Here is a 25,962-nt window from a genome sequence, read left to right on the forward strand (position 1 = left end):
ACACAAAATAGGGCAGTGCAAGACTTGGTCCATAATTCTCATTGGTTGAAGCAACTAAAATCAAATTTCTGAGGTGTGCTGGAACTGTGTTATTGGTATATTCCCCAGCATGATTTAAAATTTTTGCATTGAAATGGTACTGACAGTGCGTAATATATTTTGCAACTGAGAATAGATACTAAAAAATTTATGTGGGAATATATTTCAAGAAACCCTTTCATACCGAATCTGACAATTATATTGACACACAAGTAAACCCACCTGAATGGCACACTGGGTTACACAAGCATTAGCTGTAGGTGTAGAATAGGTAATTTACACGGAAAACTTTTCATACAAATTTTATTGTAAAGCACGCTAAAGTTAAGGGAAAGGTGCAATGTCTAAATGAGATAAACTTGGACACACAAGAACTGGTTTTGCTCAGATTATGGAAAATTAACTGTAGTAATATATGACATACAACACATCTGAGGTGCAAATTTGTGGAGAGGAGAGATTGCATTGAACCTGTTGTGTGTGGTGCACATTTTGTTGCAGTGCTGGGATGATGTCATCCAGATTTCAAAATTAGTGGTCTAGTAATGAAACTCTCATCAGTTTTAATATTTAAAAATAAACATGCCTGTAAAAGGAAGCTGAATTAGGACTTTCAATTAAATTGCAAAAATGTTCTTGTTTTGCACAGTGTTAGTAGCTCTTATTGACCTTTGTGTCAGTCACAGTGAACATGTTGAAGGTTTTAAAGTAACAAAGTAGTTGTTGACATTCAGGTATTAATGGATGACAGCAGCAAACAGCAATGAAATAATGTGAATTACTTAAACCAGCAATTAAACAAGTCTACATAGCTTTCAACACAGTCAAAAAATGGTTGGTTCAAATGGCTCTGAGCACTATGGGATTTAACTTCTGAGGTCATCAGTCCCCTAGAACTTAGAACTACATAAACCTAAGGACATCACACACATCCATGCCCAAGGCGGGATTGGAACCTGCGACTGTAGTGGTCGCGTGGTTCCCGACTGCAGCGCCTAGAACCGCTCGGCCACCCAGCCGGCGAACACAGTCATTTCAAACTTATTATTCACTGCATATTTGTATGCTATAACTAATACAGCAACCTTTTATTTTCTCATCTTTGATCTGGGACATGTGTCACATCTTACTTGTTTTCCTAGAGCAACTCTAGGTTTACAAGATCCACTTTTCAGAATGCTGGTAATTGCTAGTCCTACCTCATGCTGAAAGTGTGGGATGATAGCTGTCTCTTCAGATATGATCTCATCAACTGCCATTTCAGAAACTTGAAACAAAAATGTGATTATTCAATTTTCTGTCAGTGATGAATATATCACTAATGATAGGTATATTTATGATGGTATAGAACAGTGCAGGGACATCTTCTGGAACACCTGCTGGGTAGACTAAACTGTGCACTTCACATCCAGTGCATCAATTTCTTCATAGGTAGTATCATAGTACACTACTAACTCAGACTTGATTGTTGCAATGCTCAATGAAACAGCATTATGCCTTGAAGACACTAAACTAACAGCCTTCTTAAGTTTTTGAATGAACAAGCACATCTGATTTGCTTAATGGGGATATTTATGGTAACAAAAATAAATAAATATGTGGATACGATGCAACCTGCAAACCAAGATCATCCTCCAAAACTTTACGAGCCTAGGAAATAAGCACAATGATTTGGACATAATAGCATGTTTTAATAAACCAGATGTTTCAGTTATTACTGAGCACTGGTATACCAAAAAGAATCTTATTATGCACCCATTAACAAAGAATTTCTGCTCATCTTTCAGTAGGGATATCAAACCTTATGGTGATGTTGCAAAAAGTGGCAATAATTGGTGCTCAAACATGTAATTCCTACGTGTTGAAGGTGTTACTCAACTTCCTGTGATAAGCTATAGATGGGAAAGGACACATAATTTTAGATATAGACAGACCTCCATCTGAAATTACATATTTGTTTTAGCTAATCTCTATCAGTTGCTTGTAGAGAGAGATAGTAAATACTAAGGGAAAACGGCTGGTAATTGTTCACAGTTTAATAAAACATTATCTAACACAAATGAGTTTTCACTCATAAGGATGGTGAGTGGCACACACAGATCTAACTTTACTGATAGGTAATACAGGGTACCCAGGACTTTGTACTGGGATACTTTCTTTTGTTGATTTGTGTAAATGACAAAATACTGCTCCTACTTTGACATTCCAAAACAACAGCTGAAGGCAAGTCTGTATAAACACTGTAGCCAACGTGTGATGTCACATACGTCAACAGAGTTGTTTACAGGTCTAGTCACCAGGCAATGCTGTCACGCTTTCAGCCTTTTTGATGACGTCATGAAGCGATTCCTCGGGGCCCGCGAGACGCACGTTCAGCTGTTGCTTTGGAATGTCAAATCAATCCAGATTGTTTGAATGAAACTTCCGTTAACAGAATAAAATGTAGAAAGAAGGTTTAAATGCGAATAATCTGGATTATGGTGACATGATAAATCCGCAGCGTAGTCAAAGTTACATATTAGAGTCGTACGTGATTGATTGTAGCCAACTGATTACAAATTACTGATCGAAAGGCAGAGTGATTTATAGCATAACACATATTACGCATTGTGGACAATGTGTCTAAATATTTTTAACGCATCAACTGCATCTTACTAATGTAGGCTAACTACCACTGAGACGTTTGCAGCACGAATTTGTCTTTGAACCCATACCAGCAGTAGCAAATGCGGAAAAACGAATCAAATATGGTAAAGGATGCGTAGTGGAACGCCCATTGCATTTTTCCAGTTTGTGTACGATACCTGTAAGTAATATGCATCAAAACACGTCGGATGCTTGTTCATTTTCTAATATATGTTTTTTGGGGCTGACCTAGTAGTTTTATTTTTTTATTATGAGAAATGCGTTAAATGTGGGAAAGTGCATTTAAATACGCCGCAAACACATATTAGGCAAAGACACACGTCTGTCTGCTACCACAACCTTTATTTCTCATTTGCTGTGTTCCACAACTGTCAACGAAATTATCGCGTTTCAACCTAATGTAGACCTCGGACTATGCTACAAATAAAGTTATTACTCCAGTCAAGGTTTCTAGGGAAAAGGGGGCGAAATCCAGTATAGTGCGCTTGCCCAGATATGTGCTCTTGCCCTGTGTGTGTTACCGATATGCTTAAATTTTGATCGTTGTTTTTCTGTAAACAAACAGCTATATGCCAATCACATCTTCCTGTATGTAGTTTCTCAAAAATCCAGTTTATGTGATCTTAAGATAAAAAGAGCTCAATGAGGGAATATTAATAGATCGAAGCAATACTGACATCTCCAAATTGTAAGACTGCTATAGATGCACTGATTGTCAGTGTGTGTCAGTGGGACAAAACATTTGAACTAAATCTCGAAGCTTTAGGTTAGTTTAACTATTACTTCTTAATGTAGTAGGCAGTCACAATTTTCTTCCGTATTTTTATGTACATACATACTACACAAGCAACCAAATGGTACCGTTCCACTCGCAAATAGAGAGAGGGAAGAAAGGCTGTCTATCATCCAAGCCCTGATTTCTCATGCCTTCTAAATTTTCTCAATAGTGTTATACAAAATAATACTCGCACATAGTTTGAAACTACTGGTAACCTATCTAGGATCCAGCCTCTGAGTTGCTTAAATCTGACCTGGATCTCAAACTTTGGAGCAGTACTCATGAATGTGTCACATAAGTGTTCTATACGGGTGGTCTAAGTGATCTTCCCCTCATTTCCAGTCACAAAACGTATTCATCTTCCCAGAGGAAGGAAGTAATGACCCTGAAAGCTAGAAATGATTTTTTTTATTCAAGTGCTGTTTTTCTCTCATACTTCATACAAAGCATTTCAGAATTTTACAATGAGTACTGGCAGCTCTACATATAATGGTAACATTAAAACCCTGTTAATTTGAGCCTTAGTGTTAACTAGCATATGCATCCTTGAGTCGAAACATTACGTTTAATTATAATTATAGAAAGAGAGGCTAATAAAATAATTTTTTTACTTTGTATTTTTTTAATATCTTAGGATTTTCAGTTTTCTGCCTGATGTCTAGCAGCAACCTGTTAAAGACTTTCGATGAGAATGTGAAATTCCATTCTGAATCGTAGGCAGGGATGTATAGTCTATATGGACATTGTTTTCACTTCCAGTATTTTGCAAGTTCATTTCACTGAACAGAGTAAAATTACCCCTATTATGAACAACAAATACTATTAGGGAGTAAATATGTTGAAATGTAAGTGAAAGACTCCAAAGGCCCTGAAGAGACTTCTGTAAGAAGCTGCACTATCGATTTTACACAATAATTTTACTCACATGGATCAAAAGTTCTGTTAACTTGCCATATCAGATTTGAATAATATTGCAAGCTTTTCATAACAGCCTCCATCACTGTCACCAGTAATGGTACTGGTATGTAATGGTATGGTGTACTGTAGCAGCACATTACAAGTGTTTCAATTGAATTGATTCTGCATTATTTCTCTTCCCCATGTCCTTGACATTAATGCTACCAAGTTATGTTCTTGTATGGTAAGTAGTTTCCATGTTATAACATGTTAAATATAGAAAGTTTAACTGTAAACAAGCAGTAGTTTTCTTTGATGACAATATCAGTTCCAGTGCACAACTGAATTTCAAAATCTGTCTTGTGGGGTGAAAATCCGTTACTGCTGCTATCTTGTGCTGACAATGAGATGATTTTCATAGAAATACTGAGTTATTTCATTTGTAATACAGTTTCATAGTTTTTGTAGTTGATCATGATCTTTACACTTGCATGCAATGGGTGTAGCATCAGCATACAGAAGTATCCTTGAATTTGAGGAGCAGTATTTTGTCATTTACACAAATCAACAAAAGAAAGTATCCCAGTACAAAGTCCTGGGTATCATGTATTACCTATCAGTAATGTGTGTGCCACTCACCATCCTTATGAGTGAAAACTGATTTGTGTTAGATAATGTTTTATTAAACTGTGAACAATTACCAGCATAATTACACAGCTGTTTTCCCAGAGTATTTACTATCTCTCTCTACAAGCAACTCATAGAAATTAGCTAAAACAAATCTGTAATTTCAGATGGAGGTCTGTCTATATCTAAAATTATGTTTCCTTTCCCATCTATAGCTTATTCCAGAAATTTGAGTAACACCTTCAACACGTAGGAATTACATCTTTGAGCACCAATTATTGCCACTTTTTGCAACATCACCATAAGGTTTGATATCCCTACTGAAAGATGAGCAGAAATTCTTTGTTAATGGGTGCATAATAAGATTCTTTTTTGGTATCCAGTGCTCAGTAATAACTGAATAAACTGGTTTATTAAAACATGCTATTATGTCCAAATCATTGTGCTTATTTCCTAGGCACGTAAAGTTTTGGAGGATGATCTTGGTTTGCAGGTTGCATCGTATCCACATATTAATTTATTTATTTTTGTTACCATAAATATCCCCATTAAGCAAATCAGATGTGCTTGTCAAGCTGGGAAGAGGAAACAAAAAGGCCACACATGTACAAAATAATAACAAAAGGAAAGATTCCAAAAGAGTTCCTGATAGCAAAATGTAAAACTTAATTGTTTTTGGATATATTACTTCTTATATCCTTCATTCAAAAACTTAAGAATGCTGTTACTTTAGTGTCTTCAAGGCATAATGCTGTTGAGCATCACAACAATCAAGTCTGAGATAGTAGTGTACTATGATACTACTTATGAAGAAATTGATGCACTGGATGTGAAGTGCACAGTTTAGTCTACCCAGCAGATGTTCCAGAAGATGTCCCTGCACTGTTCTATACCATCATGAATACACCTATCATTAGTGATATATTCATCACTGACAGAAAATTGAATAATCACATTTTTGCTTCAAGTTTCTGAAATGGCAGTTGATGAGATCATCTGAAGAGACAGCTATCAACCCACACTTTCAGCATGAGGTAGGACTAGCAATTACCAGAATTCTGAAATGTGGATCTTGTAAACCTAGAGTTGCTCTAGGAAAACAAGTAAGATGTGACATGGGTCCCAGATCAAAGATGAGAAAATAAAAGGTTGCTGTATTAGTTATAGCATACAAATATGCAATGAATAACAAGTTTGAAATGACTGTGTTTGCCGATCGGGGTGTCCGAGCAGTTTTAGGCGCTACAGTCTGGAACCACGCGACCACTACAGTCGCAGGTTCCAATCCCGCCTTGGGCATGGATGTGTGTAATGTCCTTAGGTTAGTTAGGTTTACGTAGTTCTAAGTTCTAGGGGACTGATGACCTCAGAAGTTAAATCCCATAGTGCTCAGAGCCATTTGAACCAAACATTTTTTGATGGTGTTCAAAGCTATGAAGACTTGTTTAATTGCTGGTTTAAGTACTTCACATTATTTCATTGCTGTTTGCTGCTGTCATCCATTAATACCTGAATGTCAACAACTACTTTGTTACTTTAAAACCTTCAACATGTTCACTGTGACTGACACAAAGGTCAATAAGAGCTACTAACACCGTGCTTTTAAGTGTCATCTGCAGTGAATGTGCAAAACAAGAACATTTTGCAATTTAATTGAAAGTCCTAATTCAGCTTCCTTTTTCAGGCATGTTTATTTTTAAATATTAAAACTGCTGAGAGTTTCATTACTAGACCACTAATTTTGAAATCTGGATGACATCATCCCAGCACTGCAACAAATTGTGCACCATACACAACAGGTTCAATGCAATCTCTCCTCTCCACAAATTTGCACCTCAGATGTGTTGTATGTCATATAATACTACAGTTAATTTTCCATATATCTGAGCAAAACCAGTTCTTGCGTGTCCAAGTTTATCTCATCTAGGCATCGCACCTTTCCTTTACCCTTAGTGTGCTTTACAACAAAATTTGTATGAAAAGTTTTCTGTGTAAATTACCTATTCTACACCTACAGCTAATGTTTGTGTAACCCAGTGTGCCATTCAGGTGGGTTTACTTGTGTGTCAATATAATTGTCAGGTTTGGTATGAAAGGGTTTCTTGAAATATATTCCCACATAAATTTTTTAGTATCTATTCTCAGTTGAAAAATATATTACACACTGTCAGTGCCATTTCAATGCAAAAATTTTAAATCATGCTGGGGAGTATACCAATAACACAGTTCCAGCACACCTCAGAAATTTGATTTTAGTTGCTTCAACCAATGAGAATTATGGACCAAGTCTTGCACTGCCCTATTTTGTGTATTAACCCGTTGGCTGGCACGAAGGTGCCGGTGGTCACAGTAGTGATATGGTAACAACCAGGCATCAGCAATTTTACACTTTAATCTTACTGAGGAAAAATATTTATTTATATTTGATATTCCTTGCCATTTCCAGACTATTTTTGGGTCTGCAGTATTTTTATTTAAATGTCTTACAAAACCAAATGATTAAATGACTACAGTTATTCATGAATTAATTTTTAGATACATATTTAACTGTGTAAAGGATAATTCCTGAAACAGTAATTAGCATTCTAGCTGTTCTTTTTAGCCACGAATGTACAGATGCATATACAGGGTGGCGCAGATGGATCGGGTGGTTTTAAAATACTTGTCAAACTGTCAATTGTAAAGGTATTGGATTGAAATAAAGTGCAAAACTTGTAGTTACAATGGAAGTTTATTAACAAAAAAATAGTAATGTTAGTTTTTAAAAATTACATCCATCAAATGCCCTCCTTCTCGAGCGACGCATTCTTGGAGTCGGTCCTTAACGTTCCGCATTGCCCGCTCAAGCACATCACCAGGAATTGATGTGATTTCGGTGTGAATTGCTGCCTTCAACTCCTGAATGGTCCGGGGTTTGTTCATGTAGACCCTTGCTTTTAAATAGCCCCATAAGAAAAAGTCACATACCGTGAGGTCCGGTGAGCGAGGGGGGCCAATGGACATCTCCATTACGGGAAATCAAACAGCCAGGGAACAGAGCGCGTACAGCTTGCATTGATATCCTAGCGGTATGTGCAGTTGCCCCGTCTTGTTGGAACCACATATTGCCCATGTCGTAATTGTTCTCTTCAAGTAGTGGGAGAAGAAAATCTTCAATCATGTTCACATAACGCTGCGAATTAACAGTAACCGCCTGCTCCCTTTCATTTTCAAAAAAGTAAGGACCAATTATCCCTACCTTAGAAACCCCACACCAAACCGTCACTTTGTCACTATGGAGAGGCCGTTGGTGTAGATCTCTTGGGTTAGTGTCGGCCCAGTAACGGCAATTTTGCTTGTTTACGTATCCGTTAATGTGAAAGTGAGCCTCGTCAGACATCATGATAATCAGGTTTACATCTTCCAATAACTCCAACATCTGTTGGCTAAACTGAAGCCTTTGAAGATGGTCTGTTGGGAGAATCTTCTGTACCAACAGGATTTTATAGGGGTGGAATTTCAGTTCTTCGTTAAGAATCCTTTGAAGGCTCCGACGTGACATTCCAAGAGCTTGAGCACGACGTCTCGTTGATCGACGTGGGCTCGCAGTGACATCGCGTCTCACACGCTTCACGTTCTCAGGCGTTGTTATTGTTGGCGGTCTAGGCGTCCATTTTGGAGCACATGAACCAGTAGTGCGGAAATTATGCACCCAACTCAATATCGTATCTCGCTTAGGAACACTACTGCGAGGTGGGATGTTGAAACGCCGGCGAAAGGCACGCGTCACAGCAACAATTGACTCGTTATTGCGTATGAACTCTTCCACTGCGAAAACACGATGCTCAACGGACCACGTAGCCATCGCGACTGACTGCCAGCCTGCAACTGAAACTTCCCGTCCCCCCCCACCACAGGACGAGGTCGCCGAACACCTGGCTCCCCCCCTCCAGACGTACAGTCCACTTCAAAACCACCCGATCCATCTGCGCCACCCTGTACTTCACACTCAAAGTTCCTAACGCCTGCTTAACACATTGACTACCATGCTGCACACAGCAGAGCAGGACACTTATTGCTGTATGCCTGACCTGGTGGTGATACATCCATTACTAATCATGTCAGCGTCAAGAAATGCAGAAGATAATCTCTCAGGTAGTACTATAATCTAAAAACGTAAATTATAACTAAAAAGGCCATTTCCAATTATGTGTACCAAGCAAATTATGCTTTCAGTCAGTGATTTCTTTTGCCATAAATGACTAGTGAATGTACATGCCAGATGATGGTAAATATTCATACTTTGCCTCTGAGAAGTAGTAAAGTAAGAAACAGCTATGCATATAGTCCAATTTATGTTGAAATTATCACCTGGGTATTTAATTAAATTTGGTCTACTATAAGCAACATGATAAAGGAATCAAAAGAAAGACACACACACACACACACACACACAGAATTAATTTCTTTATTAACAACGCTCGGATTTCCACATCACCATAGAGGTATCAAGCTTGATGCGTTACTCGTTTTTTTACATGGCGAGTTTCCCCAGTAGGCCTATAAACCATGAAAAGGACAAAAAGCTACTTCTCGCTGTCTTCTCTTCTTTGGATTTTCACTTCAGAAACTGAAACATCCATTACAAAAACAGATTACATCACTCACAAATCTGGATTCAGTCACTGCAATTCATACCTATTTAACTGCAAAAAAATACTATGATGAATGATGTAATTTTGAACATTCAAAAGTTTTCAAATGTGCACGTTACTGACGTTAGAATACAGTTACTACACAATTTTTGATCCGGAAAAAGTTACGATGATTGCAACTTAAATACCGAAGCCATTTGTTATGAGAATACTCCATTACTACAAATAATCCACATAGCTGCACTGAAAGAAACTTTACTGGGTAACGTAATGCATCAGAATACTATAGGCACAAAGAATTAAATTTCTGTAGATTTACTATACACTTTACTTTTCTTGAACATTATAAGATTACTAACGGAAGTTACTTACCGTACATTACCTGGAACATAAACTATCCATTCTCCTCTGCAAACATCTGCTTTTGCAGCAAGTATTATCAATTTTTTTCCGTGATTGAAAAGCATTAACGCACACAAATCCCAAAACCCGCCATTATACACACACACCCACAAGGCATTAGCATGTCATGTTCAAAGAATATCCGCGTTTCGAAAACTACCAGCGATATTGGCTTGCATGAGAGACGACGTCATGCCATGATATGACGTCATGATTCCTCGGGGCCCGCGAGACGCTTCTCTCCAGTTGCAGGCACTGAGAGTATTATCTTCGAAGACGAAATTTTTGGCGGGCAGAAAGATCTGTGTTTGACGTTTGTTATTGTTTTCGCCCAGGAGGTGATGCCGCATGGAAGTTTTGTAGTAACTCAGTAATAGGCTTTGTGGTATTGTGAAGTGTAAGAGACAAAAAACGGAACGCAAAATTGTAGGAGAGAAAACAGGAAACGTAATATACATTCGCATTCTGGGAGGCAAACAAGCTGATCGGTTAAAATGATTGTCGTGAGTATCGTATTTTCCCATAGAATATAAATGTATATGATTTATTTAGTACTGTGGCGTATGTACTCAAGCTGCACGTGTAGTGTTGTACTCATGAACGTTATAAACGGCAGATTTAGCTCCATAGCTGTATTGTATGCAACGTAGTACTGTTGTAGTGGTTGTTGGAAGGCTTCTTCAAAAGTAACTCTCGTTTAAACATGTTGAGATGTTAATTAATGGAGTTGTTGGACTTTATTTTTAGTCACTGAAGTATATAGCGATGAAACTCGCTAAAAACAGGAAGAGCAATCAGCGAAACAGGAGGTACCGTGGGAAATTCGCATTTGCAAAATAAGATGCTGAAATAGCAGGTAAGGGTTCATATGAATGAATTCTTAAATCAAATCAGTGTCTAGTAAATTCACTCTTCATTATTATTCATAAGGACCATTAGGGAGTAAATGGTTTAGGATGTAAGTGTTGGAATGGTCAATTTTTAAATCTTAGTTGCGCTGCTTGGAAAGAAAATGCTGTAGGATAGAGTATTCTGTTTGTGGGCCAGTACAGTGAGAAAGATATCCTAAGTGCAAAGCAGGCAGTGCTGCCCTTTTTGGGTTGTACCAAAAAGATGCTAACTTTGACCTAATGTTCCAACTGTAATTAAGTTTCATTCTTGATAATTTAGTCCTGTTTTCTTGCCAATTGGCAGTCATTACCTCATCACTGTTTCCTACCTGAGGCTAACTTGAGGTTATTCGCACAAGGTCAGGTGCTGATGATGCTACACCCATCTGCTTTGACCTGTGATGTCATGGTGAGCCTTGAGGTTTTGAGTCTTTGTGTGTGTGTGTGTGTGTTTGTAGATTGTGTTGTAGTATTTGGTGGCTCTCTGTTGTGCTGTATGTTTGTTAGTGAGTAGTTTGACATTAATTGAATGTTTCATGTTGGTACTGAAAGAATTTGTGCAGGCTTTCTGGTGAGTTACTATGAATTTGCATATTTGAGCTGATGGATTCATGTTTATGTTTGGAAATATTAGTGCCGTGTGTTTCTTGTGGTCGGAGATTTAATTTTTTTTTTTTTTTTTTTTCCCCCTTCTGTGGTGAAGAAGATACAGACATGTATGAGTAGCTTGTTGCAATGGGCGAAGTTGTTTGTGTATACTGAAATTGGTGGTGGTGGTGAAGGTTTTCATGAAATTTCGGGATTTCCTTGTTAGTCTTCAGTAATTGTTGGAATGTTATTGCTAGGTATCATGGGTACTGGTGTACCATCATTGTTTAGGATACATTTCTGTAGTCATGTGAACATGTTTTGGTTTGTTGTACTGAGAACTTTGGTTTAGGTAGAGTAAGTGAAAGTGTATCTAGGGCTTTGTTTAAGTCATGTGGGTGAGGTGAAATTTGCAACACCATGTTTTAGAGTGGTTGGTTCGTGGTATTGAGGGCTTTGTTGGAGCTATGTAAGTCAAGTGAAAATTGTGTTGAGTTTTTGGTTCTGTATGGGTTACTGGTATTGAGGTCTACGTTAGAGATATATAGGCCATGTGTGATTTACAACATCAATAGTTTTCATTTTTGTTAAATTTTGAGGATTTTGTGTGCTTGATTTTTGGATGAATACTTGTTTTGCATTGATATCATTATTCTTAATGTCGTTTATTTAGTTTGTCCTCTTCATTTGGTTGTCCTGTTAGTTTCATTCTATTGCTGGAGTTAAATACTTGACATGCTATTTATGTTTGTTCGCAGGTCTGATGAGTGATGTTGTGGGCCACCATATTGTACGTGAAATAGTGTACACCATGTTGATGACATTACTGGTCAAAACAGGCAGGTGGAGTCTTGACTTTACACCAATCTATCTTTTATAATTGAGAAGTAGATCACTTTATATAAACTGATCTTGTTCTTCGGATATTGTTTGTGTGTGTTTTGATTAGTTACAAATAATGCTGTGTTCCAAGGACCATTGGCCTGTTTCTATCAAAATGATGTTGATTACTTTGGATTTACGCTCTGTGTCTTTGTTTATTGCTACATACTGGCTATTAACAGATTACCAGCTAGCTTATTGGCTGAAAAGTAATGATAATGAACATATTGGTCTGTCACTGCTCATGTTACTGTTACAGAATGTTTACATCTACTTTTAAGTAGCACAAGCAATCATTGTAGTCCTTTTATACCACATGGTTTTTGTTAAGTATCCATCTTTAGAGCAGAAGTTGCCAGAAGAAGCAATTTCAGTTCAGATTTAAATTTTTGTAGAGGTTTACAGCAGCCAGCTGCCTTTGATTTTATTCTTCAGTTTCTTGTTACCATGACTGGTTTTAAATTAACAAGCGATTTATCATCAGATGTTACATATTTATTGCATATTTGCAGCATTCTTGTGTAGTTATGGCAAGAGAATGAAACATATATGCACTGAATGTGGTTAGAAATATGTTCAGTTCACACCTGGCCACAGCTGCACAACTCCAACAAAGCTGCAAACATGCAATAAATATGTACCATCTGATGATAGTGATTCAAAACTGGTCTTGGTAAATAAAGATTGAAAAATAATACAAAAGGTGGCTGATGGTAATTTATGGAAAGTTTTAATTTTTTTTTTTTTTTTTTTTTTTTTTTCTTTTATAGAAGCTCAGATTATATTAGTGGGACAGTAATAAAAAAACTTTTGTGGCTATTGTTGAATGCTTTTGTGATCCTTTGGCAAAGTTAGTGATAAACAATTATTATGTTTTCTTCTAAATTTTGATTAAAATAACCTCTTGGTTAACAGACAGCATTGGTGGCGCAGGGTTGTTCATTACATACATCATTCCGCATACTTAGAATGAGCAAGAGTTGCACATGCAATGGAAATAAAGCAAAACATACATTCAGATTACTTTTATTGTTGTCATTGTCAGCAGTGGTGGGAAGTAAATTAGTGGGGATAGTGGATAGGGCAACAGTTAGCTCTCGCCTTCCTGTGCATTGTACTGTAGCTGAGAAAGCTGTGGTGCCTAAAAAATCAGTCATTATAGCAGGCACATAGGTGTCAAGAAAGAATGGCTGTTGGCTGACTCTTAACCACTGCCACAATCACAGAGTTATTTTAATCAAGGCATAATGTGGTTGTGAAAAAATCAGTTCAAGCTGAAATTTGATCTGCACTATCAATACAAGACAGAAATATAACTTTCGTGTGAACTTTGCATCCTTAACTAGGATTTAACAAAGTTATGTACTTTGGTATGAAGATATCTAAGAAGCTCCCATCTAACATACAACAAGTAATTAGATATCTCAGTAAATTCAAAGGAAAATTGAAAACATATCTCATTAGTGACTCCCTCCACTGATTATCTTAGTGCAAGGATTTGATTCCTTCTTTAGATGGATGGCAGGTAGTGTGTTGTAAACTGTCTTATGTAATTACATATTTAGCTTACTGTTTTCTTCGAAAAAATACTTGATTAATGAAGTAAATATTAAGTTTCTTATAAGCTACCTAATATAACTGAAGTAGCAGCAGCTTTCTTTCAAATTCACAAGAACATGTTTAACTGGCATAAATAGAACTAGCATTCAGCAGTATTGTGATCGTTTCTTGTTAACATAGTGTACAGCTTAAGCAATGTTTGGTTGTCCTTTGTTAATGTTTACCTTCAATTGCTTCCTGTAGGTTCACCTTCTTGATGGCAGAGTAGAAGAAATTTCTATTTTTTGAAATTGCGATGGTTTATTTATGTCAAGCCACGTTAGTAAATGTATATAATTCGAAGATGCTATTAGAATGCTTAATGCCTTCAACACGCACCTACATAATGACTGTCAGTAAGTCCACAGCATCACTATCTTCAGCTGTCCAGTTGCAAAGTGAATGCAATACATGATCAGATTAGCTGATTATAAGTTCCACCATTTAACAACTTAATATGTGCCCAAATGTAGGAGTTTTTACTCCTAGGTACTTCATTTGAGATTGATTTGCACCTCATTGGTGACAGGGTGGTGTATTCTACATACAAAATTCATGTTACTGATCAGTACATACTTAATTCTTTTCTAATTTGACATGTTGTGATGTTATTCTAATTTGACATCTAGAGATGTTATTCTACTTATGTTTGTTCTTTCCATCACTGCCAGATCCTATCAAAAAATATTCAATAATTCATTCAATATATCTTTGATTTATTTTCAGAAGCACATTGCAAATCCAGTACCACAACAGAGTGACTACAGGATTGCACAACCAAACGTTCTCTGCCACCACCCTATATTTTTTGGGATGGTTACTAGGGATAGGCAACAGGCAGTACCCAAGATCATTATTTTTATTTTACCGTCTGTGCCAAAATAATGTGTGTGATAATATATTAATGTTACGTCCTTGTCTGTAGTAGTATGATAAATACACTTTAAGAAAATGAAATGGTTTACATTCCACTGTGAAAACCCACTGTCATAAAATGTTTATTGATGTGGATGACAGTTGTATCTCTTGTGTTGGAGTTACTGTTGCAATGAATGTGATTTTTTAGTATGACATGTTAAAAACAACTGCAGTAAAATAAATTTGTTTATTGCGAAAGGAGTTATGTCCTTTACATATGTTGTATTGTCCCATTTTATATGGGTGTTGTTGACAATCCCTGCTCCCATCCTCACCCAGAGAAAGTAATTACAGAATCAAGAATCATTGCATAATGTGTGTGTGTGTTGGAAAGGGGGGGGGGGGGGGGAGCACGCACTTTTGAGAAGAGTTCAATGTGAAAAGTATGAAATTAAAATATTTTGTGATTGGTTCTGAATGGAATGTTGAATGTTTTGTTGTAATATATTCAATTATTCAAAATTTATTCGCTTACTGTGAACCATTAGACATAAACTGTATTAAGTATATTAGTGACATATGAAAATTTCTTCCCGACTGCAGCTTGAGCCTCATGAAAGATTCACTGTGTCTATGTTTAGAATAAGGTATAATGAACCCATTGTAACATATTCTACAGTGATACACAGCTTCTTATTTGGCATGTGTTTAGTTCTTTTTCTTTGATTCCTTCCACACATCACCTCTCCTCTGCTTGTAACTTTAGATTGATCAGACTGTGAGAGTACATAATGGGCTATGAAAATAACACTTATTTACAACTGTTTCTTCTATATATGTTCAGTTTGGTTTGACCTTTGGGTGTGACATGATCTTGAAGAAATAAAACAAGTATTAAGAGTTTTGACCAGTGCTTGATTTATAAAAAAGAAGAGGTACCAGTACTGTGACTTACCAGAGGTATTGGTATGGCATACCATCACAAATCGAGCACTGGTTATAACAACAAAAGCAGTTGTTTGGTTTAAAATAGTGATGCCAGTAACTGTACCTGGATTGCTTTGTCTTCTCACATCAATGAGAAAGGCAGATTTATGTTGGACAGTATTATGAAAAGGATAGTTGTTAGCCACCATATAATGGAGTCACTGATTCGCAGATAGCCACAATGAAAAGACTGTCAAACACAGCTTTAGGCTAAACAGGTCTTCGCTAGATTTAGACAGCACACAACACATTACACAAACGCAACATGTGCAGACATGTCCACAGTCTCTGGCTGCCAAGGCAAGACTTTGAGCGTCTTGCGCTGCTGCTCACATTCTGGCTTTGTGGCTTTGGCAGCCAGAGACTGTGGTAAGGTATGTGTGTTTGCGTTGTGTTTACGCACATTGCCACCATTACCCAAAGAAACTGATAAACAAAATTGGCGTTAAGAATTTTTGTGTGGTGGAGGGGGGGGGGGGGGTTGGAGGCAGAGGGGAAGGTTTGCACTGCTCACATGGAAAAATCTACCCTAGTATGTGTTAATTAAGAAATCCCAACCTAATTATGGATCTGTCATTATAGGTTTATCTTTAAGTCAACATAGCAGAATTAAAAAATAATTTGGAAAGTGATGAATGAAAACAAAATATTTTGTGATTGGCTCTGCGTGGGATCTGAACCCTGTCACATTTGTCTTTTTTTTTGTTGTAATATATTTCGTTACACTGATGCAAAACTTCAGAAAGAGTACACAAGATGAAAGCTCCATGAAAACAAGACTGATGGAGAAAAGTAAGTTAACTGTTTACTTTTGAAATACTAATCACTATCTTACAATTAAATTATGGAGTAGTCTACATACTAATGAAATGAGTTTGTTGAGGCGGGAGTGCTTGGATCAATCATAATTCCTTCCTTTTGACAAAATAGTAGCATGTTCTAATAATAGTATTTCTTTGGGTTAGTACACACAGTAACAGAACACTGCTGTTGTAAATGAGAGCAGTAACATTTGCACCAGATCTACATCCACAAAGGTGCTATCCAGCATAAATATTTTGCGATAAGTGCCTAAGACAAAGAGTTACAAAAAAGGACTCTGGGTTAAGTAGGTATAATCTTGTGTAGGAAGGACCTCATGTCAGGACATGATGCAAGAAAACATAAAAAAGGTATTTACTTTCACAGTTATTTTTTATTTTCCATGTACCATTAAGATTAATCAAATATGTGTAATAAGATACCTGATCACAATACCATTACTTCAGACACACAAAAATTTATGAATAAACACAAGTGGTAGAACAGCCTGCCAACATATTTTAAGAGCAGTAACTGAAATTTATACAGGTAGTGAATAAGCAACATGGATTGTGAACTTCTCAGTAGTGTATTGCATAGTACAAAATAAAAGAACTGTGATTGTACAATTGCGAGATAGCAGAATGCAAAAACTAAATCTTACAATTCTGCAAATGGCACCAGTTGCACACCTATTGCAGTAAACTATAGATTAAATCATGATCTCAGTTTCAGATATCATTATGAGTGATTGACACTTACAATGAAAATCAAATTATGTGCATTTTATGTACTTAGGTAGAACTGACAAAAATTGTTTGTGTAATCATTTTGAAATCCCACTTGTGAAATGTGAACAACAATATTTTAGAGTCATTGGTGAATCAAGAAAATGGAAAAAGGAAACTGAGCAGGCGAGAGAGAGAGAGAAAGAGAGAGTGGGAGCATGCTGGGACATAGTAGAGACAGGATAATGAGCTACTAGTTTCAGCATCTGCAGGCTATGCTGGGGCTGTGGGGGAAGTGGAGTAAAGTAGAGAAGGGAAAAGGATTCTTCCAGTGGGGTAGAAGGTTATGTAGGGCTGGAGTGAGAGCAGGGAAGGTTGAGATCAGGGTGGTGGTGTGGGTGGAAAGAATCCAGTAAGTGAAGCAGGCACTGAATTCAAGCGTATCATGTTGGGTGGCATGCTCAGCAAGTGGGTGATCCAGCTGCCTCTTGGCCAGTTTGGCACTGGCCATTCATGTGGACACACAACTTGGCAGTGGTCATGACCATGTAGTATGACAGAAAGTGGTTGCAGATAACTTGGTAGATCACATGACTGCTTTCACATTTGCCCTTGCCGTTCATGGGATGGGAGATGCCAGGGATAGAACTGGAGCATGTTGTATGGGTCAGGTTTTCCATCTATTACAGGATAAGCCCCATGGGACAATTGGTTCAGATAGGGGGTTGAATAGGGCCAGACAATGCGTAAGTTGGGTAGGCAGCGGAATATGTCTGTACGTGTGTGTGTGTGGGGGGGGGGGGGGTATTTTTCATTTCAGGGCATGATAGGAGGTAGTCGAACCCCTGCTGTTCTCTGAATTATCGTTATTGAACCATGGTGATGACAGAACAATTGTTATGAACTATCATTAATGCAGTGCAAGTCATCCAATCTCAGCATATTAAGAAAACTAAATTGTGTGGTTGCCTTAGTCTTAAATCAGTATTTATGTCTCCAAGAATATATATCCTTTCCTTAGACCATTTTCCAAAAAATAAGTAAATTTTACTCAAGAACTGCCCAAATGCTTCAATATTAGTGTCTGGCATACAGCAAAAAAATATAGTTATGATTTTTAACATGTGCAATAACAGTGCAGCTGCTTCCATTGCATTTTTTAGGCTTGTATCATCCACATTAAGGACACTGTATTGCACAAGTACTGTAAGCCCACCAACCTGATTTGTATGGTCTCTTCTATGATTGCTCATCTGTAGCACATAATTCTGAAGTCATAAAGTGGAAAATCTTAATGAGTTCAGGATGGTGTTTGCTCAATAATGTACACACCACCACAATTTTCATTGTTTTCTACAAGAAGTGGCTAGCAACCACAGTTTAGTGAATAAGCAGCCGCCTTTAGTGAATTAGCAGTCTAGTTAAAGGTTCATTAACTCCCTTCAGTAAATTGTTTCCTTAGGATGGATAGGATGTGTGACTGCTGTGTACGGACGCAGGAGGAGCTGGCCACTGTTCGCGAACAGCTGAGCGTGTTGATGGCCGCGGTCAGCCGTCTTCAGGCTGCTGCCTCGGAGTGTAGCGGCAGTGGGGAATCTGGTGCGTCGCAAGGTACACCCCAGGTGTTACATGCTTCACCCACTGTCCCTGCTGTCGAGACATCTTCGCGGGTACCGGGCGCGGTTGGGCCACCCTCTCCCCAAGGGGAGTGGCGGGTTCAGCGGCGCACGAGGCGGAAGGTCAATGTGGAGGCTGGCCGTGTGGCATCACCCGCTCTGCCTGTGAGGGGACATGTGGCTGCTCCTTCAGCAAGGTCCGAGCAGGCACACGGGGGGAGGGGTTTATTAGTTATTGGGAGCTCCAACGTTAGGCGGGTGATGGAGCCCCTTAGGGAAATAGCGAGAAGGTCGGGGAAGAAGGCCAGTGTTCACTCTGTCTGCTTGCCGGGGGGTCTCATCCGAGATGTGGAGGAGGCCCTACCGGCGGCGATAGAGAGCACTGGGTGCACCCGACTGCAAATTGTTGCTCATGTCGGCACCAATGACTCCTGCCGTCTGGGTTCAGAGGTCATCCTCAGTTCGTACAGGCGGTTGGCGGAAATGGTGAAGGCGGAAAGCCTCGCTCGCGGGGTAGAATCAGAGCTAACTATTTGTAGTATCGTTCCCAGAACCGATCGCGGTCCTCTGGTTTGGAGCCGAGTGGAAGGCTTAAACCAGAGGCTCAGACGATTCTGCGGAGATCTGGGGTGCAAATTTCTCGACCTCCGCTATCGGGTGGAGAAATGTAGGGTCCCCCTGAATAGGTCAGGCGTGCACTACACGCCGGAAGCGGCTACAAGGGTAGTGGAGTACGTGTGGAGTGCACATGGGGGTTTTTTAGGTTAGAGAATCCCCTCCCTAGGCCCGACAAGACGCCTCCTGAGACGCGGCAAGATAGGAGTAGGCAAAATGCAACAGGGAATAACAATATTAATGTGCTAATAGTAAACTGCAGGAGCGTCTATAGAAAAGTCCCAGAACTGCTCTCATTAATAAACAATCACAACGCCCATATAGTACTAGGGACAGAAAGTTGGCTGAAACCAGACGTAAACAGTAACGAAATCCTAAACTCAGATTGGAATGTATACCGCAGAGACAGGCTGAACAGTGAAGGGGGAGGCGTGTTTATAGCGGTAAGAAGTGCAATAGTATCGAAGGAAATTGACGGAGATCCGAAATGTGAAATGATTTGGGTGAAGGTCGCGGTTAAAGCAGGCTCAGACATGGTAATTGGATGTCTCTATAGGCCCCCTGGCTCAGCAGCTGTTGTGGCTGAGCACCTGAAGGATAATTTGGAAAATATTTCGAGTAGATTTCCCCACCATGTTATAGTTCTGGGTGAAGTTTTTAATTTGCCCAATATAGACTGGGAGACTCAGACGTTCATAACGGGTGGCAGGGACAAAGAATCCAGTGAAATTTTTTTAAGTGCTTTATCTGAAAACTACCTTGAGCAGTTAAACAGAGAACCGACTCGTGGCGATAACATATTAGACCTTCTGGTGACAAACAGACCCGAACTATTTGAAAAAGTTAACGCAGAACAGGGAATCAGTGATCATACGGCATCGATGATTTCAGCCATAAATAGGAATATTAAAAAGGGTAGGAAGATTTTTCTGTTTAGAAAAAGTGACAAAAAGCAGATTTCAGAGTACCTGTTGGTTCAACACAAAAGTTTTGTCTCAAGTACTGATAGTGTTGAGGATCAGTGGACAAAGTTCAAAACCATCGTACAATATGCGTTAGATGAGTATGTGCCAAGCAAGATCGTAAGAGGTGGAAAAGAGCCACCGTGGTTCAACAACCGAGTTAGAAAACTGCCGCGGAAGCAAAGGGAACTTCACAGCAAACATAAACATAGCCAAAGCCTTGCAGACAAACAAAAATTACGCGAAGCGAAATGTAGTGTGAAGAGAGCTATGCGAGAGGCGTTCAATGAATTCGAAAGTAAAATTCTATGTACTGACTTGGCAGAAAATCCTAAGAAATTTTGGTCTTATGTCAAAGCAGTAGGTGGATCAAAACAAAATGTCCAGACACTCTGTGACCAAAATGGTACTGAAACAGAGGATGACAGACTAAAGGCCGAGATACTAAATGTCTTTTTCCAAAGTTGTTTCACAGAGGAAGATTGCACTGTAGTTCCTTCTCTAGATTGTCGCACAGATGACAAAATGGTAGATATCGAAATAGACGACAGAGGGATAGAGAAACAATTAAAATCGCTCAAAAGAGGAAAGGCCTCTGGACCTGATGGGATACCAGTTCAATTTTACACAGAGTACGCGAAGGAACTTGCCCCCCTTCTTGCAGCGATGTACCGTAGGTCTCTAGAAGAGCGTAGTGTTCCAAAGGATTGGAAAAGGGCACAGGTCATCCCCGTTTTCAAGAAGGGACGTCGAACAGATGTGCAGAACTATAGACCTATATCTCTAACGTCGATCAGTTGTAGAATTTTGGAACACATATTGTGTTCGAGTATAATGACTTTTCTGGAGACTAGAAATCTACTCTGTAGGAATCAGCATGGGTTTCGAAAAAGACGGTCATGTGAAACCCAGCTCGCGCTATTCGTCCACGAGACTCAGAGGGCCATAGACACGGGTTCACAGGTAGATGCCGTGTTTCTTGACTTCCGCAAGGCGTTCGATACAGTTCCCCACAGTCGTTTATTGAACAAAGTAAGAGCATATGGACTATCAGACCAATTGTGTGATTGGATTGAGGAGTTCCTAGATAACAGGACGCAGCATGTTATTCTCAATGGAGAGAAGTCTTCCGAAGTAAGAGTAATTTCAGGTATGCCGCAGGGGAGTGTCATAGGACCGTTGCTGTTCGCAATATACATAAATGACCTGGTGGATGACATCGGAGGTTCACTGGGGCTTTTTGCAGATGATGCTGTGGTGTATCGAGAGGTTGTAACAATGGAAAATTGTACTGAAATGCAGGAGGATCTGCAGCGAATTGACGCATGGTGCAGGGAATGGCAACTGAATCTCAATGAAGACAAGTGTAATGTGCTGCGAATACACAGAAAGATAGATCCTTTATCATTTAGCTACAAAATAGCAGGTCAGCAACTGGAAGCAGTTAATACCATAAATTATCTGGGAGTACGCATTAGGAGTGATTTGAAATGGAATGATCATATAGTGTTGATTGTCGGTAAAGCAGATGCCAGACTGAGATTCATTGGAAGAATCCTAAGGAAATGCAATCCGAAAACAAAGGAAGTAGGTTACAGTACGCTTGTTCGCCCACTGCTTGAATACTGCTCAGCAGTGTGGGATCCGTACCAGATAGGGTTGATACAAGACATAGAGAAGATCCAACGGAGAGCAGCGCGCTTCGTTACAGGATCATTTAGTAATCGCGAAAGCGTTACGGAGATGATAGATAAACTCCAGTGGAAGACTCTGCAGGAGAGACGCTCAGTAGCTCGGTACGGGCTTTTGTCAAAGTTTCGAGAACATACCTTCACCGAAGAGTCAAGCAGTATATTGCTCCCTCCTACGTATATCTCGCGAAGAGACCATGAGGATAAAATCAGAGAGATTAGAGCCCACACAGAGGCATACCGACAATCCTTCTTTCCACGAACAATACGAGACTGGAATAGAAGGGAGAACCGATAGAGGTACTGAAGGTACCCTCTGCCACACACCGTCAGGTGGCTTGCGGAGTATGGATGTAGATGTAGATGTAGATTTTGGTTTCAGTTTTTCATATATTGTTTTCATGGTCCCATTGTTGGATGATTATCAATTTCTTAAGGTCATAAAAAAAAATACTCAGGATAGACTATAATTATTAACAATAATTCAGTTAGTAAAAAGTGTAGTGATCTAGGACTTTGGAATAGTATATGGAATCATTTTACACATCTGCATCGGCACTAATCCGTTTATGGGTACAAGTGCAATACTGAACATCATGGGAGATTACACAATTTTCATAACTAATGGCTCAATCAGTTAATGAAGTAAGCCACCATGTGCATAACAATTGGAGTAACAGAAGTACAGCCTCAGAGATGAAATCTAATAAGCATAGAGTCAAAATTTGCAATGTAAAATGTGTTTACTTCTGAACTTTATTGATAATTATCTTGTTTATTTTTTCCACAAAATTTTAACTATGTTAATGAAAAGTAGGAATGCTAGTCTTTACAATCAGTGGTATCGTCCTTACCAAATCTATTTATTAGCTCAAAATATTTTCACTGCTATTTACTATAGTAAAATTTTTAATCAGACATAACTTTTAATTAACATGGTTTTAAATAAGACTAACTGTATTTTAGCTGTCGGGTACTGAGCCTACAACTGTACCAATGAAACCTGAACTAAGTAACAAATGGGCAGATTATGCCCACATCACATACAAATATTACTGAAATTCAGAACCAAAAGACACCCAGAGACAGAAAAGAGAGAAAATATTATTGGTAGCAGTGGGGGTGTAATTAGAGCCGGTGGTGGATGCCAGCTCGATATGCCGCAGTATGCCAGGACCATCCCCTGTGATATGTACAGTTGTAGCTTATCTTCACTGAGCCAGTGTTATCAACACATAATGTAGTCTTCTTGCTTACACCTAACAGAATACTAAGAATACCAATTTTATTTTTTAAGACCTGACATTTATATATATGGGTAATCCTGTGTCATCACCACAAAGAGGTAAAGGTGGATTCTTAGGCAGCAACACATCATTGTCTTCACTTTATACATGGTCTTCTGTTATAAGGACATTGTGTACATACAACAGCAGCTACCTCCTCAATTGCATTGAATCCAGATGCTCCCAGCAAAGTAATTTGCTCAGAACCACCCCTAAAAACCACTGTTCCTTTCTTGTTCTGGCAGACTCTCATTCAATGACTTCTTTGTTTTCATCCAAATTCTATGTATTTGTTTTTTGCAATGTCCTACTAATATAACTGAACATTTGTAATACTGTCCTATGAAGGAAATTTAATTGTTTCCTTTTTCATGGATTTGTCTTTGCATTTGTAGCAGTAACAGTAAATATGAAAACATGACCAAAGAATGTAATATTTAAATTTTTAGTCATTGCGTGGAATATAAACAGTGATATACTGAAGTCATGTAATAATACCAGTTAGATCTTCTAAACTATTTATCATGAAATAAACTTGAACTATTTATTGTATGTGGTTAAAAGTCAGTATGACATTCCCCCACTGCATTTTTTTTGTAGATTACGTACTATGTATATCGTGCACTCATGAGATACTTGTTTGTTATCCCGTATGTGCTTTCTGAATTTACCTTGCAGTTCATTTTTATAACAAAAAGTGCACAAAATATGGCATGAACATAGACATCATGCTGCTCTACAGATCAATATGTTATCTCTAGCTCCAAATAGCTTGGCAGCCACACAGCCCCAGGTGTGTCTACCTTTTTGTTACGAAGGAGTGACCATCTTAGTATGCAGTAATCTGCTGAGCAGTGTGCTTAGTACACTATCAGCAGTTGCATTAATTGTTAGTGGGGTGATTTTCTTATTAGCCACTTCAGTCAGTTATATTATTAGTCATACTGTGATGAACTGTCTGTATGATCTTTAGCAGACTCGCTAACTGTAGCTTAGGAGTTCTGCTCTTGAGTAGGCCTTGTTCATTGAACTGAATCCCCCCTACAGACATAGCTCACACACAATGAAACCCCCACCACTTCCACTGTACCCACTCATACAATACTATCTGCACAGGTATGGGTAGTATGCACCTAAAAATGATTCTAAAATAAGCCCAAGTACGGACAAAAACCACTAATGGAGTGGCAAGCTAAAACACATTCGTGAAGAAACGCTTGTGACATTGGACAGAATTGCAGCTTACCACATTAATATCAAAAGAATATAAACACATAGTTCCACATGTAAGAAGAACTGACATGTACCTCTACATGCAAAAGCGATCGACAGCTTGTTTAACGTTCTGTAGGCCTACTGTGTTTGTCATTGTCGCCTGTTGCCACAAGTACGACCTTCATCTTTTTATTATTCTAAGTGGGACAAGCAACTGCCAAATAGTTTGAGAAATATGCTGAAAACATTATAATGAGCTGATTACATTACATTTCACGAAAAACCAAATATTTGAATAATTTTCAAACAAACTGTCAGTGAACAAGGTGCTAACAAAATAATGTCATCACACGAAAGAAGCAAGGAAAATTAAGTGACTAACAACAGAAGTGAATGAAATACATACCAAAGAATCATGAGCCAACTTCTTCAGTTTCTTATTTGCTTTCTTGTTGTTAGAAACTAAGTCTTGATTCCAATATTTGAGCCAGTAAACAAGTCTGACTTTAACAAATATCTTGATCAACAGCAGCTTAGCTTCTTCACAACATCCAGGAGGAAAACTTGGGATAGCTATCAACAAGTTCACATATAATTCACCACAGTTTTTCTTGTGAAATGTTCATCAAAAACTGAAGCCATCTGATTTTCACAATCCCTCAAAAATAAACAAACATTTTCACTGCAAATAACCAAGCTTCCAAATTTGTCTTCATAACTTTTGAAATGACAATAAAAACTGTCAAATCTTTGTGAAAGTTTCCTCTTCATCGTCAGTTGAGATGGCTTATTTGGAATGTCAAACAGTGCGGGTACTGCATTCCACACGAATTTGTTATTATCTGCGTTCATGAACTGGTTTTGTTCAAAATGTAGCGAACAAAACCTAATATTATCACACAGGTAAACTGGGTCTTTCTTCATAAGGTCTTCTTGTCTGCTATTAACTAGCCATTTTCTGCTCCTAAAACGAAACGTACATCATTTATACATATATATAGTTTTCAAGTGAGTCCTGACGATAGAGTTTAGTAATATGATGGTATATACCTCTCAGGATCCTTAGGAAACTTAAAAAAAGATAGCTGTGATGTCTTCTTCCTGTTGTTGCTGAACTTTATTTCGCTACAAACGCTCCCGATGGTAAAAACCATTGTATAAATCAAAATAATCAGTAATCACTATTCGCTTTCACGATCGCGCCGAACTCACAGTTTAACC

The 25,962-nt window shown here is 38.5% G+C and overlaps 1 protein-coding gene and 1 long non-coding RNA gene across 4 annotated transcripts in view; one reads left to right on the top strand and one right to left on the bottom strand.

Annotated features, from left to right (window-relative positions):
- The window catches only part of LOC126189918 (52 kDa repressor of the inhibitor of the protein kinase-like), an 80,464-nt gene extending 54,502 nt beyond the window's left edge, over positions 1 to 25,962 (bottom strand). The window contains exons 1-3 of one of the 3 annotated variants that reach the window (XR_007538254.1): positions 25,792 to 25,962; positions 25,148 to 25,705; positions 9,492 to 9,596 (exon numbers count right to left, since the gene is read on the bottom strand). Coding sequence is in view for 1 of the 3 variants with exons in the window: in XM_049930979.1 (XP_049786936.1) it covers positions 25,327 to 25,705; positions 25,792 to 25,895 (483 nt within the window). In the remaining 2 variants the exon portion in view is untranslated. Of the gene's footprint in view, positions 1 to 9,491; positions 9,597 to 25,131; positions 25,706 to 25,791 lie in introns of those variants that run through there. The other 2 variants (XR_007538256.1, XM_049930979.1) reach the window with 2 other exon arrangements.
- On the top strand, positions 10,281 to 13,042 carry LOC126189944 (uncharacterized). The gene is made up of 3 exons (XR_007538258.1): positions 10,281 to 10,526; positions 10,771 to 10,879; positions 12,260 to 13,042. It is a non-coding gene; the product is annotated as an uncharacterized LOC126189944 (long non-coding RNA).

The sequence above is a fragment of the Schistocerca cancellata genome, chromosome 1, assembly GCF_023864275.1.
Source record: "Schistocerca cancellata isolate TAMUIC-IGC-003103 chromosome 1, iqSchCanc2.1, whole genome shotgun sequence".
Lineage (NCBI taxonomy): Eukaryota > Metazoa > Arthropoda > Insecta > Orthoptera > Acrididae > Schistocerca > Schistocerca cancellata.